The sequence below is a fragment of the Prinia subflava genome, chromosome 4 (genome assembly GCF_021018805.1).
Source record: "Prinia subflava isolate CZ2003 ecotype Zambia chromosome 4, Cam_Psub_1.2, whole genome shotgun sequence".
In the NCBI taxonomy this organism is placed as follows: domain Eukaryota; kingdom Metazoa; phylum Chordata; class Aves; order Passeriformes; family Cisticolidae; genus Prinia; species Prinia subflava.
Genome location: NC_086250.1, coordinates 49848004 through 49866720, shown reverse-complemented (window position 1 = coordinate 49866720; position 18717 = coordinate 49848004). Strand labels below are relative to the sequence as shown.

The following is an 18717-nucleotide window of genomic DNA, read 5'->3' as shown; positions in this document are numbered from 1 at the left end:
ATTGCACCAAGGCAACAAGATTAAGAAGCTGAAGGGAGAAATCTCCTACAAGAGTTAAGGAAGTACAAATGTAGCTACCTGAACTACTTGGACTAAAAAATGTCCCACTTCAGTGCTCTAAATTCCTATAAACTTGTAAGCTCATGAAAGAAATAAAAGAAAATCCTTTTGTTGCTCATCGTTTCACTGCTTTTCAGTAATACTTTTTGTGATTAATCAAAATTACCCAGAGAAGAAATCATCTTTTTAACCTTCCTTTTGATGGGTCCATACGCAAATAGAACAAAATGCAAAGCTGTGAGACTATCTTTTAGAACAACATAAAAATTTCTTCTATTCAAGAAAAACCTACCGAATTTCCCTGATTTTCCATACTGGGAAAATTCTATTCTTAGACACCTAAAAAAATGGAAAGCTCTGGGAAATATTCACTTGCACTTTGTATCTTTCATACTTAATCAGAAATAAATTTGCATTGCATACTTAGCAACTCTGAAGAGGCTCTAAGTGATATCTCCTTATTAAATTAACTACATACCAAATAAAAAAAGTCAGGCAGGAGAATGTAGCACTGACTTTCATGAAAATTCTCATGCACCCCAAATTATTTAAGTTACACTTCTGTAATATCATTTCCATATCTCTATAGACCTAAAACAGAGTGGAGAGCACCTTTCATGACATCACCTGGCTTCAGTATCCTGTTCTGCTGCAGACAAGAGCAGGCTACTCACTGTCTGGAAGCCTCAAACCCATTTAAACGCTATGACATGACCCACACAGAGGGACCTGCAGAATTTTATTGGCACTAATAAAGAAGAAGGGGAAAAGACATCAAATTCACGAGTTGTACTAGATCTTCAGTTGGCTTCCTCTATAGGTTGATGGTGGAAATGGCAAAGTAAAAGAGGCACTTCACAGGTATATTACTTTTTACCCCACTAACACCTCTATTTGCCCGCTGGGTCAAAGAAGATGTCTTTGTATTCCAAAAATATTTTTGTGAGTATGGAGCTTGGAAATAAATCTGACAGCCATTGTTAAGAGCTCTATATTAACTGACTTGGAGCACATGGGCAGTAAAGAAATAAACTCTCTTGTATCACCAGTCCTTGGTTTCTTGAAGGCTCCACATAAGAACCAGACTCAGCAGGCCTGTTTTCAGGTGGAATGTATAACTACCTGGGAAGGCTGCAGAGAAGGGGGCAGAGTGAACTCAGTTAGGCAAAGCTGCTCTGGTTTCTCCTTTCTGAAGAATGAGCACACAAACTCCAATGCAAAGCACTAATATAATAAACCCCTGAAGGTCACACTGGGGAATAAACAGGGAATAAGAATTTGAAATCCATCCTTCAATCTGCCATACTGAGTCTTGTTTGGTAACTAACTCATGAAAGCTAACAAGACAAGAAAGCATAATAACAGCAATAGGGTAATGCATTTGGCTTCCTTCCAGACTATTCTGCCTTCTCTTCAGACCAGCCCAATTTATTCAGTCCAGGAGGAAAAAAAAAACCATATAAGTATCAAACCTGATCTCAAATAATAATCCCTGCTAGGAGGTGAAGCATATCACTCTGCACAGAGCTGCACCAACACAGATCAAAGCTGGCTTGATTGAGCCTGCTTGGAGAACAAAGGAGCTGCAGCCTACTGAGACATGGAGCCATCCCACGGGCACTGAGACACCAAGCTGTCCCACCAGCACTGAGACACCGAGCCACCAGTAATCTCCTGCTGCTCCAGGAAGGGCCAGGCTTGGGGAGCCTCCTTGAGCAAGGGCAGCTTTGAACTGCTGAAGCCAGCTGTTTCCTGAGCTTTGGCATCAACTATAACTTTCACAACTGGGGTTAAGGACAACTCTACAGAAAGCCTGACACAGAAGTTGTCGATGCTCCTGTCTTCAGGAGTTTCCAAAGAGATTTCCAGCAAACCAAATCAAAAATCCAAACATAACTCAAATGCCCAGAAACATACAGGGCAATATTACTTTACCACTTAACTATACCCTGCACTGAGATAAAATGCAGTGGTAACCTTATTTTTAAACAAACTGGCTATGGTTTCTTGCTTGACTGGTGCCAAGGAAAAATGTTTCACTATGCGGCCAAAAGAAAAATCCTATTCAGTATAGTTAAATATTCACTGTTTTTATTTGTATATTACAGACAAAACCTTAAGGCATAGCAAATTTTGCAAAGGTCTTAAATGCTGTCGCTTTGCATACCTTGCTATGTGTAAAATATATTTCCCTATACTACCCTCTGTAAGCATCAAACAAGGACATTTTAATGTGATTGTACTCATTGTGGGCTGCATGTCACATAAGGATGCATCCTGCAATTATTTCCAGTGTATGAACTTTTAGTGTATACACAGAAAAAATCTCAGATTTAGTCGAAGTTTTCTACTAAATAATTCAGATTTCTGCTACAAAGTTCCAGTTATCCCTGGAGCAATTTTTGAAGTGCAAAAGAAAGGAGAAAAACAGGCTGATTTCTAAAACTGTAAGGAAAAAGCTTATTTATGTGGAAGAAATATGACAAAAAAAATTAGGAATAATCTATTTGTACACAATTTCTTCAATATCAGTAGATTTACTCAGGTTTGTAACTAGCAAGGAAGGCTGAGAAGGCAGATACCATGTAATGTCTGAGCCAGCTTACTCAGCTTCTGTTGTGTAGGCTACCAGAACTGTCAATGTCAGGGTATCTCCCAAGCAGCTGGCTACAAGACGACTTGCAGTTCCACAAAATTGGGATGTCAGGCTGAGTTCCTTAAATATCAGAAATTTCTCACTTGCTTTAAGCTCTATTCCCACACCTTTTCTATGGGGTTTTTCACTTGAGTAGGGTCACAGGTCTTAAAAGTCCTAGATGACTAACCTCTTCTAGTTGGCAGGCTTTGATGACACTCTTGTACCGGTATTCATCATAGGATACACCAAAAATTATGTTTTCTTTTATTGTTCCAGGCATGATCCAGGAAACTTGAGGTGAAAAGGATATCCTTCCACTGTGTTTAATTTTACCCTGCGAAGGTTCCAATTCCCCCATTATCAACATCAGAAGAGAAGTCTGAAAAAACATTAACACTTGATTAATATATCAGAGATCTGTACAACAAAAAAACCTGTTGAACAAAGAGTCACTCTGCTAAGTCACTTAAATGGCATAGTTGTCTCGTCAAGAGTGTCCCTGTAAGTACTGATTTAGTGCAAACTGCAATTAGTGGAGATTTTCATGATATGTGTGATTCTGAAAGACCTCTAATATATGAGAAACTTAATCTAATAAATGATAAAAATTGTGTAAGATATCTTGTAAAAAAGGCATGCTGCTGCAAAAGTATGTCATTTTAATGAAGGTATCATTATTTTACAAGGTAAAAATCTATCTGTGAAATACATACAGATAAAAGGTACTAGTATTTATAGAGAATTTTATTTGATTTTTCACATTATCAGTGACTATTTTGTTTGTTCTTTGTACAACATAATTCATGTTTATAATTTTGCTAGTGCTTATAAGTATTTTATCTGTATTGCCTCGAAAAATGCAATTTCTATGTGTAAGTATATACAATTGCTCAGTATGATCTCAATTTTCCTCTGTAACTGTTAACTCATTTACGTGAATGCATGACCTAAGTATATTTACTATTTCCCTTCATAAAAGAATTGTTTGCAATTGCAGTACTGACATGTTATAATTTCAAAGTTAATCAGTAGCTTGTAGTAACCTTGTCACACATCATTGGCTACTAGATCAAAGAATAGAATTGAGAAATACACGGAAAAATATGTTACAGAGCCATTGCAGTGGTGCTCTTAACACCAGTAAACACTCAACAAAGCTGGGACGTAACAGCCAAAGATCTAAAAAATCTAAGCCACAGTTTCATGCTGTCAAGCCCAGAGATCCTTTTGCAAGTTATACAAAGTACTGGGGGAGTCTCACAAGATTCCTTCTCCTACACCAGAATCTGACTTTTCCAAAATGTGGAGTAAGAAGTCCCCCAATCTTGCAAAGGACAGTTGCATGGTGTGTTTTGTACACTGGATGTTAAACTGCTGCATCTTGTGCTATATAACACAAATCAGAAAACAAAACAAAACTAAAACAAACTCTATCTAATACTGAAGCAATGTTAAAGAGCTGATGTCAGGCTTCATAGCTGTTATAGATTAAATAGCTAATAGAGATAAAATTGTGCAGTTTGTTTCATGGGCCAGACAGTTCCTGGAATACACAGTAACAGCTTCAAGCACCATGAAGGAACCCTTACATTAAGAAAGTGTAAAGGAAGGGCAGTATTTGGGGGGGGATGGTGGGTACCAGGCAAACCTTATTTTTTGACTTTCATAATATTAACTTTTTGAGTTAATACTATAAGGCTTTTATTTTTATTGCCTTGGAAAGTGCAATTTTTTTGTATATATATACTCACATAGACTGTTCAGTGTAATCTGAATTTTCCTCAATTTCCTATGTAGCAGAATAAAGGAGATATGCATACATCCTTCAGCATTTCCTATTTCACATTTCTGTATTACAATTACCAGCAGTAGCAATAGATAAACTATTCTGTTAATTCAGAAGTATCACAGTAAAATGCACCTTAACACATCGTCTTGAGGACAATCTCATGTTCTGAGTCCCTTGCTCTCTCATGTGGAGATCAGTAGTGAAAAATAAGAAGCCTTGATCATACTGAAACTGATGAGTCCTTTTTCATTGATTCCAACAGACCAAAGATTGTACCCCATGCAAGTAAAAGAAATCATAATATTTTCACCTATAATTTATTAAACAGGGGAAGCATAATGAACATTTGTTTTAACTTTCACGTCTCCTCAAAAACCGAGTGAAGATGAAAAGCTCATCAAGACTTATTTAATTACTTGCTGTTCAAAGTGAAAAAGAGTATCACAGTTCAACTCATTTTATATTAATGATGTTAATTGGATGTGTCATTTGCAAACCAAATGCATTGATAACACTTTGCTGTAGTAAAATGGCGAATAATCTAAACCACAGCTTTTCACAGGAAACCACCAATTTCAGCAGCATCTCCCCAGGGTTTCACATGGGTCTCAGGAAGCCCAAGTGAGGCAGTATAGGAGCCAGAGCTAAATGCTCAGGTACACCACATGTCCAGGGCACACATACCTGGCCATATTGCTGCCAGTCTTGTCTTTGGTTACAAACCACCTTGTATTCAATTTTTTCCTTAAAATGTTAGCAAGGCAGGAGGAAAAAAGCTTTCTAGCACACTGAGCTGTCAGAATATCTATTCTATATTCTTCATTTTTTTTAAAGGCAGAGAGATTCTCACCAGAGCCTTTACTTTAGGTTTCAGTCGGCATTACTTCTGTAAAATTTCCTTTTACTTCCAATGGGAAAACATTTTGTCATTAAATTGCTATTTCCTTACAATTCTGTTACCTTCTATTACAAAAATATCCAGCAAACTCTATCTCATATTTTAATGAAATTTGCAGCTTATCCATACTTTTTCCTGCAGCAATCATTTCTGCAGCAAGCACAGGATAGCAAGAATACAGTAAAAATACAGGTAACAATACAGGTAACAACACAATATTATTCCTTACAGCTATTAGGACTCTGGTTGAACCAGCAGAAACAGAAATACCTTGCCTGCTCCAGTAGATCCAGAAACAGCTAATAGCTGCCCCTTCTCAATCTTGAAATTTATATCCTGAAGAACAGGAGAGGCATGAAGGGGAAAATTACTGAAGAAGAGATTGCTGTCAGTGCTAAGAGCTTTGCTGTTGTTGTGTTCCTGGTTTGCTTTCACAAACAGCTCTCCAATTCCCTGTAACATTTATGGATATATATTTAATGTACATAATATATAAATAAAACATGCATATGCAGTGATGTATATCATATTATGGATTTATGAAAACATATGAACTTACTTTTCTCATGTTACTTTGCATATCAATAAAATACTCATTATATTCTTAAATGTACTTTTCTAAAATCTATGTATTTGACTTGTACCAAAATTTGTGGACACAAACAAAATTAGCTTATTGTAGAACTGTTTTCCAATGTTTATACGTGCCATAGGCTGATTCTGTTTCCAGGCTGGCCTAAGTCAGTAATAACTACTTATTATAGGCCTTAGCACTTATTAAAAGGTTTCTTCCAAAGTTTCTCAGCTGTGGATAATTTGATATCATGCATTGATAACTTGCTAAGTATTCCTTACCTGCTGAGAGCTGAAGCTAGTTAAAATGAAAGAGTGTAGGCTACTCTTTTTAGAGAGCATCAGGGCAAATATATAAAAAAAACCACACTTTGTGTTTTAATATAGTTTGGGTAAAAGTACCAACCTCATCCCAAAAAGCTGTTACTTTGTCCAGCTCAACCCCAGTGGTCATTAGATTATACTCCAGAGCTTTATATTCTTTTTTCAGCAGGAAATCCTAGAAACACCATGAAAGCAGATGAAACAGTAAGGGACAAGGTCATACAGCACAAAGCAGTCCATATTTGCCTACATGGAGCACTAATACCTCTGATGGCACTTTTGCATTACAGTGCTTTCAGCAGAGGCATAAATACAAATTATACAACATTTCTGGATGCAGAAGGAAGTGTTTTTCCAACTACCAATTCTTTCATTTCTAGTAAAAACATAGCCATAAAAGTATTTGGTTCTGATTTAGAAAGAATATCAAAACTAGGCACTTGTTTTGCTTTCAGGACTTGTATCTGGCAAGATCACCCCTCTGAGTTTAACCCTTTTCAAACAAAGCTTTGGGTTTGGAGTAAGATATAAAAGGTTGCACTCTGGTAGACAGTGAAACAAAGCAGCTACATGCTGATATCTCCCTTTTCCAAAATTGCAAGAGTTTAAAAGAGTTAGAATGATCTCTCTACCAATAAAAATAAAAGGCAGATAATGATCCTGGCAAGTGCAGCACTGATGTAGTGTAATTTCAAATGACTTAAGTCAGCAACCCTGTGCCTGTGTTGTCTTCTAGTATAGCATTAGGAAATAAGGTAAGCCTATGCTAATGCAGCAAAGACAGCCTCTCTATTTCATTATTTTATTAAGGTCATCTGTAGATATTGTCTCCTCCAAATTCTACTTTTCTAAACTATGTGGAAGCAAATAGATCTATATGAGCAATACAGTGGAAAAAGCAGACTCATGGGGAAATCAGTTCTCAACAGTACACTTGCAAATTTTCCAAGTAGAACAAGAAGAAGGGTTCTGTTGGCACAACAATTAAGTAGCTGATTGAAAGGGCAGGAACTGAAAAACTGGGAGGCAAGACACACATGATTTATTTAAAAAAAAAAAAAAAAAAAAAAAAAAAAAAAAAAAAAAAACCACGGAAATTATAGCTGTGCTTTCATAACAAAGGGGTCATCCAGTGGAGTTCCTGGAGCAGTGATAGTCAGAGAGAGCACACTGATTCTGAGATATCATGGTCTAAAAATGTGTGAAAATACAATAACCCAGGGGATATACCTGGCCCAGTCAACTCTTTAAACTGATGCAGAAATTAAATCAGAGAGATGTGCAAGCAGTTTATTATTCTTATTTATGTTTCTTAAGAGTAGTAAAGGGCTTTGGTGTCCTGGGATTCTGTCCTGACTGTCTATAGGGACTGTAAAGAACCTGCCACAAAGAGATGATTATTTTTGAATTTTGGAGCACCCATTTGCTAACATCTCCAAAGACAAGCATTCAGAGAAATGAGGGCAATGTGGTGACAACTGGGCTTGCCACTTCTGTGACTGTGTCCAGGGCATTGGACACACTCTTCCAGGAAACAGGAGAGACAGGATACCTCCACTAATGCCCAGGGAATCTGAGAGCACAAGGAAAGCCCATAATGGGACCTAACAAGGCAACCTTCTGAATGTCAAATAGAAAGGTTTATGGCCAGATTTCTTGAATTTCCTGCCCAGCTGAAAGCCATAAAAGTCCTACACTTACTTCTTATAGGTTCTGTATTAGTTATTTTTATCACACTAAAAATAATAAAATCTATGTTCTACAAAAACCCCACATCTATAAATATGCAATGAAAAAGGTCTTAGATTTCACCCCAAAATAGTGTAAGAATTTTCTTCCTAGGGAGTAATTTCAGAACAGCAGATAAAAAAAGACAGAGTTAATGAGAATCCACCCTGATTTTACTCTGCACATAAGCCTCTCATGCTGGTACATCAGCAATTGATCTCAGTAGGTAAGGTGGGTAATAATTATTTGACTGGTACCTTAATTATGTTTGCTACTCATAATGAATGAAATGCACATTTGCATAAAATGCACAGTCTCCTTCTATTGTTGCCACTAATATCCAGAAAAACAGAAGATCTGTGACTGCAGCTCCTGGAAACCATGCTATATAAAACATGTATCAATTCTGAACTTCCTTTTCTGAAGAAAAAACTTCTCTTAAGCACCACAAGTTATTCTTTTAATAAGTTTCTTATTCTGCAATGAGAATAACTAACTAGATATCACTGTTCAGAAAAAAAGCAGCAAGCAGGTAGCATGAGACTCATGTGGTTATGCTGCCTGGGGAACAATATCACGATTTATAATGACACTTCATGGTGTTTAGTCAAAGCAACATATATTCCAAAAGTCTGCATAAATGCTGTGTGCTTTTGCTGATCAGCTGACAAGATAACACGATATAAAGAATTCGCTTACGTACTTGGGAAGATTTCAGTCTCTGTACCCTACCTGTATCTTGTTTATTGCTCCAATAGAGTCATACCAGGTCTGTACAGAGCCGGGAAACTGCCTGGTCACTGTCATTCGAAGAACAATGCAGAAGGAAATGGTGGTAAATATTTTTCGGAGAATAATTCCTTTAATCACAGCATACGGAAGCACAGCTAAGAACACCACAAAAAAGCCTGAGAAGAAGAAGGCTGAGCTGTTGAAATATCTCACATAAGCTGCTTTTCGTGTAAGCTTCAGTTCAGTTCTGTTAAAAAAAAATACAAATGATTAGTGTAGGATTTCACAGTTTACATCACACTTTGGATGGAACTATTGGCATAACAATTAACTCGGAGGCTCACTCACCCTTCTTATTTTCTAGAATTGCAGCTATCAAAAGTAAGACTCCAAACTGGTTTGGGGCCTAAAAAATCATTAGAGTCAAATTTTGACATCAGCGTTCAGAGATGTCAGACAAAGTAACAGTAATCTGTCATTATTTACCTACCAAATAATCCACAAGCCTCTACAATTCCTGGCACAACCAATCTGAAGCATTTGGTATATATGAAGATTTTGAATCACTGTGGTATGTGATGTACTCCCTGAAGCATCATCCCATATTCATTTAGATGCATAACTCCTCCAGAAAAAAGATACTTTGAAACGCCAGATTTGCTATATGTTACCATAAAAAAAACCCTTAAAATAGACAGTCTGATTATAAGGTCATCTTCTTTTGCATGGCAACCTACTAATGGCTTCACCCATGAATTGAGGTGCCACGTAACCTCAGTTTGAAGAGGTGGAGGGCAGGGAGTCTGCTCTCCATCCTCCTTTCTCCATAAAAGCTCAGTCTACAGAAAAGCTTACTGACTTCTGCACAGTTAGGAATGCAATCAGTGATTACTCCTAGCTGTTTCCACAAGGTCCATGAATATTAAAACAAACTATTAAATAAAAAGATAAATAATCCAGGGGATTATCAGAATATTTTTCTGAGTTGATAGCTCTGCTCTTCTGTTGACTGCTCTCATTTTGATCATGTTCAGTTTACATCCCCCAGGTGCCCTGCTGCTCAGTTTTGCCTGGACAGAAGCACCTCTGCTGCAGTGACAGAGCAGTTGCTCTCCTGCAAGAGCAATTAACTGGGCCTAAATGGCCCTAGACCCCAAGATGCCCATTCAATGGGTGAGTGCTGTGACCATGGAATACTGTGCAGAGGTTTGCAGTCACACTACTGGTGGCAACACCTGGTGTTGCAAGGCTGAGCACCACAACCTTTATGTGTCTCCTCATCTGACCCAGAGTCTGTATCCAAAGTTCATCCACATTAGTGCTGTGTGAAACACCCTTTCAGCTCCCCATCACACGTGCATGAGACTTGTACATGCATCCAGCATCATACCAACTTCTGTCAGCCAAAGAGATCTTAAAAATCCCTCACAGAAAATCTGAGTTCAGCCCGTTTTGGAGTGGTGCCTAGCATTTCTTAAGTTAAGTTAGCATTTCAGTTAAGTCTGTATTTCACAATAGAAGCCTGAGTAAAGTAGCCAGACATGCAAGTCACCACCATGATAGAGCTACTCGCTGGGAGAAAGGGCCTTGTAAGTCCCTCCAGAGCTTGTATAGAACTGCGAGTGGCAGCACAAATAGGGATAACAAAGATTTTGGGACTTGGTGCTCATCCAGTACCACATAAATGTCTGGCTAGAAGCTATCAAAAAGCCCCCCAGTGCTGAAGAACACAATCCTACTCCAAAGAGGGAGAAGGAAAGCACTGACACCTTTTTCAGTATGTTCCCAAGTACCAGCCACAGACTGATGCAGCCACAAGCAAAAGTTCCCCAGAGATGGTTCTGTCTGTGATACAGACTTGACAGCTCTGTAGATTACACACTTACTTGGGACAGGCCTTGCTGATGCAATGTGAGCACTTGGAAAAAGATGCAAGGAACCCTACGAGCCTTGTGTGCATACAGAATGTAGACCAGTGTATGCCTGGTTTTGGAGTGATGCTGCAGGAACCAGTACTAATACATAAACTTGAGATCCTTCACTTTATATAAAGATGTGTCTCTGCTGGCAAGGAACAGACACTTCCAACCTCCACTTTCTCCAGTGTTATGCTATGGTTCAGAGGAACAGTTTGGTGGAGTGGTTTTTTTACTTCTCTGAATACATTGCATAGCCCATAGGAGTGCTGGTATGTTTATTCAGGCATCTGTTATGAACAGTTATTTTCAGTGCAGACTTAAGAGGGCATAGAGCAGACAGCCCATATTGGTGTCTCTGAAGCTGATTAAACTGGCTTGTATCAGAAAATGCCAGCATGCAAAAATGATTTTGTGATGACTGTGTTACAACACACTGGCTAAAACACAGACATGGCTTCAAGCACAAGGTCTTGTTTCCCAGCAGTTTAACAAGCCAAATGACTGGGAGGACCTGCAGAGCTGATTCCTCAAGCCAAATTCAATTGAAATCTGACATTCCTGGGTTGACTTGCTCTGGTGGTGTCTTCACCAAGTGACCTGCTGGATGACTTAAAAAAAATACAGAAGAATCATAGAATTATTGGATGGTTAGGGTTGGAAAGGACCTTGAAGTTCAATCCCAACCCTGCAGCCATAAGCAGGACACCTTCCACTAGACCAGGCTGCTCCATGCCCCATCCAGCCTGGCCTTGAACACTTCCAGGCTGAGACAGCCACAGCTTTTCTGGTAACCTCTGCCAGTGCCTCAACACCCTCACAGGGAAGAACTGCTTCCTAATATCTAATCTAAATCTACCCTTCTTCAGTTCAAAGCCATTCCCCTTTGTCCTGTCATTGTGTACTCTTGCAAAACATCCCTCTCCTGATTTCTTGTAGAGTCCCTTCAGGTACTGAAATGCCACAATGTGGTTTGCCCAGTGCCTCTCTTCTCCAGGATGAATAATTTCAATTATCTCAGCCTTTCTTCATAGGAGAAGTACTCTGATCTTTTAATATGGCTAATATTCTTCTCTTTTAAAAATCCATGCATCCTACAATTAAAATTAACTTCAACATTACAAAATTTACTATAAATTATTATAGAAAATATAGATAATAAAACAACAGTCCAATTTCTAGTTTTCTGTGACCAGTTTATGGACTAAAATTTATTTAATTAATTTCTAGGGGATTTGCTAGCATGATATGCTCTCAAATTTCCTAAAAGCAATACATGTGACTAGTGACATCAGGGAAATCCTAAACTAATTCCATCCTCGAGCTAGCACTCATGACTGAATTTCTCTGATTGTTTATAGTAAATAATTACAAATTCTAATGGTAAAGAACACTTCATTTTCCCTGAATTGTCTTTCAGAAAGCAGCTGAACAAGAAGGTGTTTGTGGAACAATATAATTTTATGTCTTTTATTTACATGATAATATGATACTTATATTTCTTTTATTTTCCCAATCACACACCTGGCACAGAATTTTATTTCTCTGTAAAGGGCTAAACAAACACAGGGAACACATGGGAGAGCTTTAATGCAGCATCACCCATCAATCAATATGTCACTTCTCATCCCTTTCCCAAGAACTCCTTGCCAGTAACAAAGACTTCCTTCCCGCAGGTCTCAGCAAACTTTTACCTCCTTTCTCCTGCAGGTCTGGCAGTTACAGTTCAATCCTTACATTAATGAGGAGATAAGCATTCTACAAGGCCATCTACAGACAATAAATGTTAATGTAAATGTGCAGGATAAAGACATGGATCTACGCTACTTTACTCCTTTCACAGACTGTATGCAAATTTTATAACCAGCTTTATTACATTTCTCAGAAAATGGCTGCACAGCATTTGTATTGTTTCCCTCACCAGAGAAGAGGGACATCTGTTAAGCCTTAAGTAACTGCCACAAAAGGGCTTTTTATTTTAAGATGAGGACAGGGTTGGCCAGAAACAAACACAGATCCCACAATTGTTTTACCTGCGCAAACTAACCACTGAAACATCATCATAACAAATGAGGAAGTAAATTAAAAAATCGAAGAATCTCACCTCCATAGTAAACTTGAAAAAAAAATTTGGGAAAAATCCCCAAGCTGCAGTGTGGAAATGGTCAGTTTATTGAGGATTAGTGGTTGTTGCTTTACTTCTTAACTAACATGACCACAGATGATGTTCATAGCCACCCGATTTTTTTTTCTGAGGACATAAAAAAAATTTGTGTAACAAATGAGTACACTTACTCACGGATGTTTTCAATCATTTTTTCCATTGCATCTTCCCAACAATAGGCTTTAACTGATTGTATATTTTCAATTATTTCTGAGGTGATGACAAGTCTCTCATTGATCTTTCCCGCTCTCTTATTCCTACAAAGTAAAAAGGCAGTAGGTCAATCTTCATCTTTTTCATCCTGCATAGTTAGCTTGTATCCCATTATATCTTATGAAAACAGCCTTCATATATGTCTCTGCTTAAAATGTTTACTTTAACAGAATTATTATGAAGAATGGAAAATAAATTATTAGAAATCCAGTAATTGTTTTAAAATTAAGAAAATAGAAATTCTAAAAAGAATTAATCAAGTGACTAACAAGGAGTTTTAATTATAAAAATTCTAGGTTTAATGCTACATCTAATTTTATCACTATTTACTCCATATTAGACTTATCATTTTTTTAAGTTTAGACACCTGCTGCTAAATACTTGAAATTTTGTATGTGACTTCCCCTACACAGAAAACACTCTTTGGACTCATCCTATGTAATGTCATAACCAGAGTACCTTAATCAAGTGGTATAAGCTTCTTAAAACCAATGTGTTTCAGGAAAATGTATAGAAATATTTTAAAACATTTTTGTCACCTGTATTTCATCATCATTTGTCCCAGCCAGGCTTGGAATAAGACCATGACTATTAGAAAAGCAAGTCCAGAGAATGCAGAAGCTTCTAACATATCCCAGAGCAATCCCATCAGCAGTGCCACTTGTAATGGTGCAATCCATACAAAATGAGCCAGAGCAAGACCCTATGGAAGGCCACAGCAGAAAAAAAATAATAAAAGTTAGAGATGTGCTCTGAAAACTACATGAAAAGGAAGTAGTCATTAAAGTGACACTTTGAAAAATATAGTGAGGAATGGTACAAATATTTCTAGTAGAAAAACAAGTTTATAAAGGAGGACTTGTGATCTTGAGCACATAGCATTCTGGGTGTTAATTATGATAGTGCAGCAATACATATACATTCTGCCCCTAAATTTAGATTTTTCTTAGGCAAAGTTCAAAGTCTCTTTGTTATGTATGCATGAGGAAAAGTCACAGTTTTGTAAAAGTAAAGCAAATTTGGCATTAATTCTGGCTTTTTCAACCACTGTAAGATGAGAAAAAGACGTGAGAATCTTCTGAAAGTGTTTTAATCTGATATAGAAGGCAGATATTACTTTGGTGAAGAGATGAGTGTTGTATGAACACAATCAGTTCAATGTAGTTCTCATTCAGGAGGTTTTGGAATGAATCCCATGATCAGGAGCATAGGGGTCTGTGCTACTGCAGCTGCACTGCTGCAATGACAGACCACTTGACTTAAGCTGGCATTATCCTGTCATACATGGTTAAAGTAGATTCACCCTGCAGTTCCAGCCAAGTGTCTACAGGCTCTCTGATATTGTATCTTCCATGGGAAGCAAACCTTATACTACCAAAGGGCAAATTAAACACACATGAAGAACAGAAGTTCACAGAGTTTCCAGTTCCTAAAGGCATTAGCAGGGATTTATTGTAGTCTCTAACAAAAGAAGTTTTACAGAAAGCTCTCTAAGATTTTCTGAGACAGATGTCTCAAAACTTCCTAACACAGCCTTACATCAACAATCTCTTTTTAGTGGACTAGGTAATAATAGGAACAGGAGACTAAGCTTCATTGCTTGTTCAATGACAGAAACAGACTGGATCACCTTAGTAAAAGGATGCAGTCATCAGGAAGTAAGATGGAAGGATTGACCCAGCAAGTTCTGACTTCTATGAAACCAACTGTTTAACCCAGAGATTTCCTGGCAGGTTCTCACTGGACTGAAGAATAAACATGTTTTTATGATGTAACTGTTTTTTAGGTTTCCTCTTCTAATCAACATAGGAGATAAAAAATGTTTTAAGTATTAGAACGAGTATTTCTATGACTATGTGCCAACACATTTTCTTAAGGTAATGAATGAGTGTTTAGTCTACAATGAGCAGTTCTTCATTCGTGCTCCTTCCTTCCTTAATATCTGTCATGAACAGCTTGACATTTGTATTTGATGTATCACCCAGTGAATTAAACAAGTGATGACGCACCTCATCAAATTTGTTCAGATTGTTGGAAAGAAGACTGACCAATTGTCCAGTACTTATTTTATCTAGAACCCTGCTTGACAGTCTTAAGATCTGTAAAAGAAAACAAAACCATAGAAAAATTGTCATCTAAGTTATCTCCATAAAACACAATAAATAAAGAATAAAAATGATAAGCAGTGATGAAGCAGTATAAGTAATACTCCTCTTATCTGTTTATGCTATAAAGAAAGTCTCATTAAATTTGTTATTTATGTCACTTGAATTCAATATAGCCATTACATTGCTTTCAAAATGTTGATGTATTGACTTAGTCCTTGCTTTCTGTTGAATATTTTATGGATATAGATATATATGCAAATGCAAGTTTTAATTAGGCATGCATGCTGTGTGCTGCTGTGCTTCCTCAAAAATCTCCTACTGTTGCCTCTCTTGACAAATATTTTTCAAAGATGCTTTCACAGTGAGCTTTATACTAGAATAACTAACATGTTTGTTTAAATTATCTTCTTTGGGTAGTGGTAAAACAGAGTAACTTTTTAAATCTGTATTTTTGAATGTGTGATGAGTCAGTATCTGTTGACTCTTCGTGCTATAGGGATGTCACACAGTATCATTCAAACTTAATCCCTTAAATGTTACATTTATTGTTTAAATCTTCACCTCTTATTCTCTTTTGAAGATATTCTATGGCCACCAGCATGTTGTTCTTCCTTTGCCATTCACATTTTTAACAGGAACACAGTGGTAAAACAATTAAGGCATCTCACCACACATGAAGGAAGCCTGAACTCACAGAGGCTGATTTCAGTCAAACCAGCGGTGAACAGGTATTTCATTCTTTGGACTGGGAAATTGAGAGCTGTCAGAAACTGTTAGCCACATTATTCTTCCGTGTACTTTGTGTACCTTAGCAAAACATCAATCTTTCAACAAATGAGCCTAAAAGTTACACAGACTGCAGACAGAGGCTTGGCTTAGAGTGTAAATGAAACAATTACCTTCTTATAAATCAAGCTAAACATAGCTATCCTCATTTGCATTCCAATATGATGAAGCCCGAATATAGCAGGGTGTATAAGCAGTGCTCTCACAAAGAAGAGAAGGCACAAACCAATGCCCAGGTAGTAGGCTATGGACCTTTCATCAGAGTTGTCTGGATCATAGGAAGCTATGATTCTCCCCAGCAGAAGGGGTTGCACAGATTTGGTGACTTCCTGTAGAGAGAAACAAGAAAAGTAATTTTGGTCAGCAGTTGGTTCACTTTTTTCAAAATGACTAACATTTCAATTCAAAGTCCTACTGAATGAGATTTAAAGTCTTATATCTTAAATGAGGAGGTCAGGCCTGTTTGCTGTGCAAACCACAGAAAATTGCAGCAATTGCACAGAACAGACAACTCACTGCTGTCTAAGTCTGTGATGCTCCTGCAGCTGCACCAAAGCCAATCTGGCTCATAAATTTGGTTTGATAATTTTCTACAAAAGTGACAACTGAGATTAGCTTCCACATTCACAGGGTTTTAATGGATTAGTCATATCATATGACTGAATCTAGTTCATCAGACTGAATCTCTGTTTTGGTCCCTAGGGAACTGTTCTCACTGCACTTTACTGGACTTACAGGATAAGAGAAGCCTCAGAACTCCCAAAACAAACACTATCATTCTCACAAGACAGTGAGAATATAGCTAAAACAAAAAACAAAAAACAAAAAACAAAAACAAAAAAAAAAAAAAAACAAAAAAAACAAAACAAAACAAAACAAAACAAAACAAAAAAGACCAGAAAACCCAAAAAAAAAAAAACCCAAAAAAAACAACTTAAAAAAAATTAAATAAATAAAAATGGAAATAGGGACAGAATAAAACTATAAATAATTGGATCATCCTACTCAACAGTTCTAGACACTGCATCCAGTTTTGTAACAAAAACAGGAGGAGAGGAAGTAAATGGTGGGGAAGGCAAGTTTAATAAAAATCCCAGAGAGAAAACAGTCCCTCCTACATTGGAGACACAGCACTTCCCATCCACAGATAGAGAACCTGGATAGGAGAGGAGAAAGAGGTAAGGTCAAACCACTGAACTACAAGGTGTCCAAATGATTTGCTAAAGCCCTGACTTTACTTTAGTCTGCTATTACGTTTGTCCTCAGTCTCCTTTTCCATTGTAATTAAACTCCATCAGTGTTACCTCACCTTTTCTTCCATTTCCCTCCCTGCCCCACCTTTCTCATACTTTCTCTCCTCTAATATCCTCTTTTTCCATCTCTGCCTCTTGCCTCCACTTTCCTTACCTGGTATTTCCCAAAGAACTGCAAAAATCACCTGTGTGCTATGGTCTAACATTTTGCTTCATCTTCTGCATGAGCTTCAGAAGGACATGAAGTATGTATGTGCTCCTTTGTTTCACTCTTATGATCAGTTTAAAAATACATAGTGTTATGAACTTACATGCATCTCCTTATTCTCCTTTCTGTTGCATTGCAGCAGAAAGCATGAGATATTTCCAAAGTAATTACTGAATTCTTTTGTACAGAGATGTGTCAAATTCTGCCCAGAAGTTACCAGTACTGCCTTCCAGACGAAAACCACACAGACCACCATAGAGAATCAGAGAAGGGAACTGGTGAAATTCAGCTGTAATTAAAGTTCTACTGTGATAAATAGATTGAAAAAGTCCTCTTTACGGTTTCTTTTTCCCTCCTTTGGGTTCTCTTATACAAAAGCAATCACAAGTAGTTCTATACCATGTACTGTAATCCCTTTTGAAGGTTCCTGTTGGTGGAGCTGATATTCATCCTTCACTTTTTCACAGAAAAGGCAGAATTTTATATCTCAAACAACATACCTGTGCTATGTGCTACACTACCCAAATTGAACACCACTCTGCGGTGAATCTGGAGCCAGCTCTGACAAAGGCTTCAGTGTTACCAGTGGGCAAAGGGAGGAGTGTTTATTAAAAAACACATGACCCAAGACAGCTGTGCTTAGACCATATGCATCCCAAAGCATCAAACCAAGGCTCCCCAAAACTCATAAAACACAAAACATTCACCTCTCAAGGGCAATATGGTGTTTTCATATTGTTGGAGATTCCAAGATAAGCTTTTCTATATAGACTTAAAATAGCAACAATTTTTTTGTGTGTTTACTTTCATTCCAGTGAAATTGCCATGCTCTGCTGCTGTGTTTGTTGTGACTATAAGTGCATTGCATACATTCCGAGCTTGCTGGAAAAAAAGAAGACTTACAGACTAGAATAGTGGCTGGCAATAAGCCAAGTCATACACTATCTCATGGGGCATAAAAGTCCACTGGTTTACAATGGAGATTTATCAGCTTGCTTACCAAAGATATTATCTAGTCTACATACAAATCAAAGCAGAACTGCCAGGTTTTCATTTCTCCTCTTGTAAACTTGAAATTACTCACCGATATAAATATGAATAAACAGATTTGAACAACCTGCCTTAAAAAAAAATTGTACACCTAAGAGAAAATTCAGTTTTCAAGAGTCATGTTTGCCTTTGCCTGTCCTTATTCTTCCCTCTGCATTCATCATAGGCCACTGAGAAACCCATAAGTGTCTCCCTCACAGAAATCTTAATTAAAAGAGTAAAGATCTGAAGAGAAATGAGATTATGAGACAGCATATTGTGCTAATCTAACCTGGTA

At 37.5% G+C, this 18717-nt stretch overlaps 1 protein-coding gene across 6 annotated transcripts in view; it reads right to left on the bottom strand.

The window, feature by feature from the left end:
• CFTR (CF transmembrane conductance regulator) overlaps positions 1 to 18717 on the bottom strand; it is a 111535-nt gene that overhangs the window by 53104 nt on the left and 39714 nt on the right. For all 6 annotated transcript variants that reach the window (XM_063396730.1, XM_063396727.1, XM_063396728.1 and 3 more), the window contains exons 4-11: positions 16043 to 16258; positions 15045 to 15134; positions 13575 to 13738; positions 12954 to 13079; positions 8743 to 8989; positions 6365 to 6457; positions 5656 to 5838; positions 2886 to 3077 (exon numbers count right to left, since the gene is read on the bottom strand). In XM_063396730.1, coding sequence (XP_063252800.1) covers positions 2886 to 3077; positions 5656 to 5838; positions 6365 to 6457; positions 8743 to 8989; positions 12954 to 13079; positions 13575 to 13738; positions 15045 to 15134; positions 16043 to 16258 — 1311 coding nt within the window. The remainder of the gene's footprint in view (positions 1 to 2885; positions 3078 to 5655; positions 5839 to 6364; positions 6458 to 8742; positions 8990 to 12953; positions 13080 to 13574; positions 13739 to 15044; positions 15135 to 16042; positions 16259 to 18717) is intronic.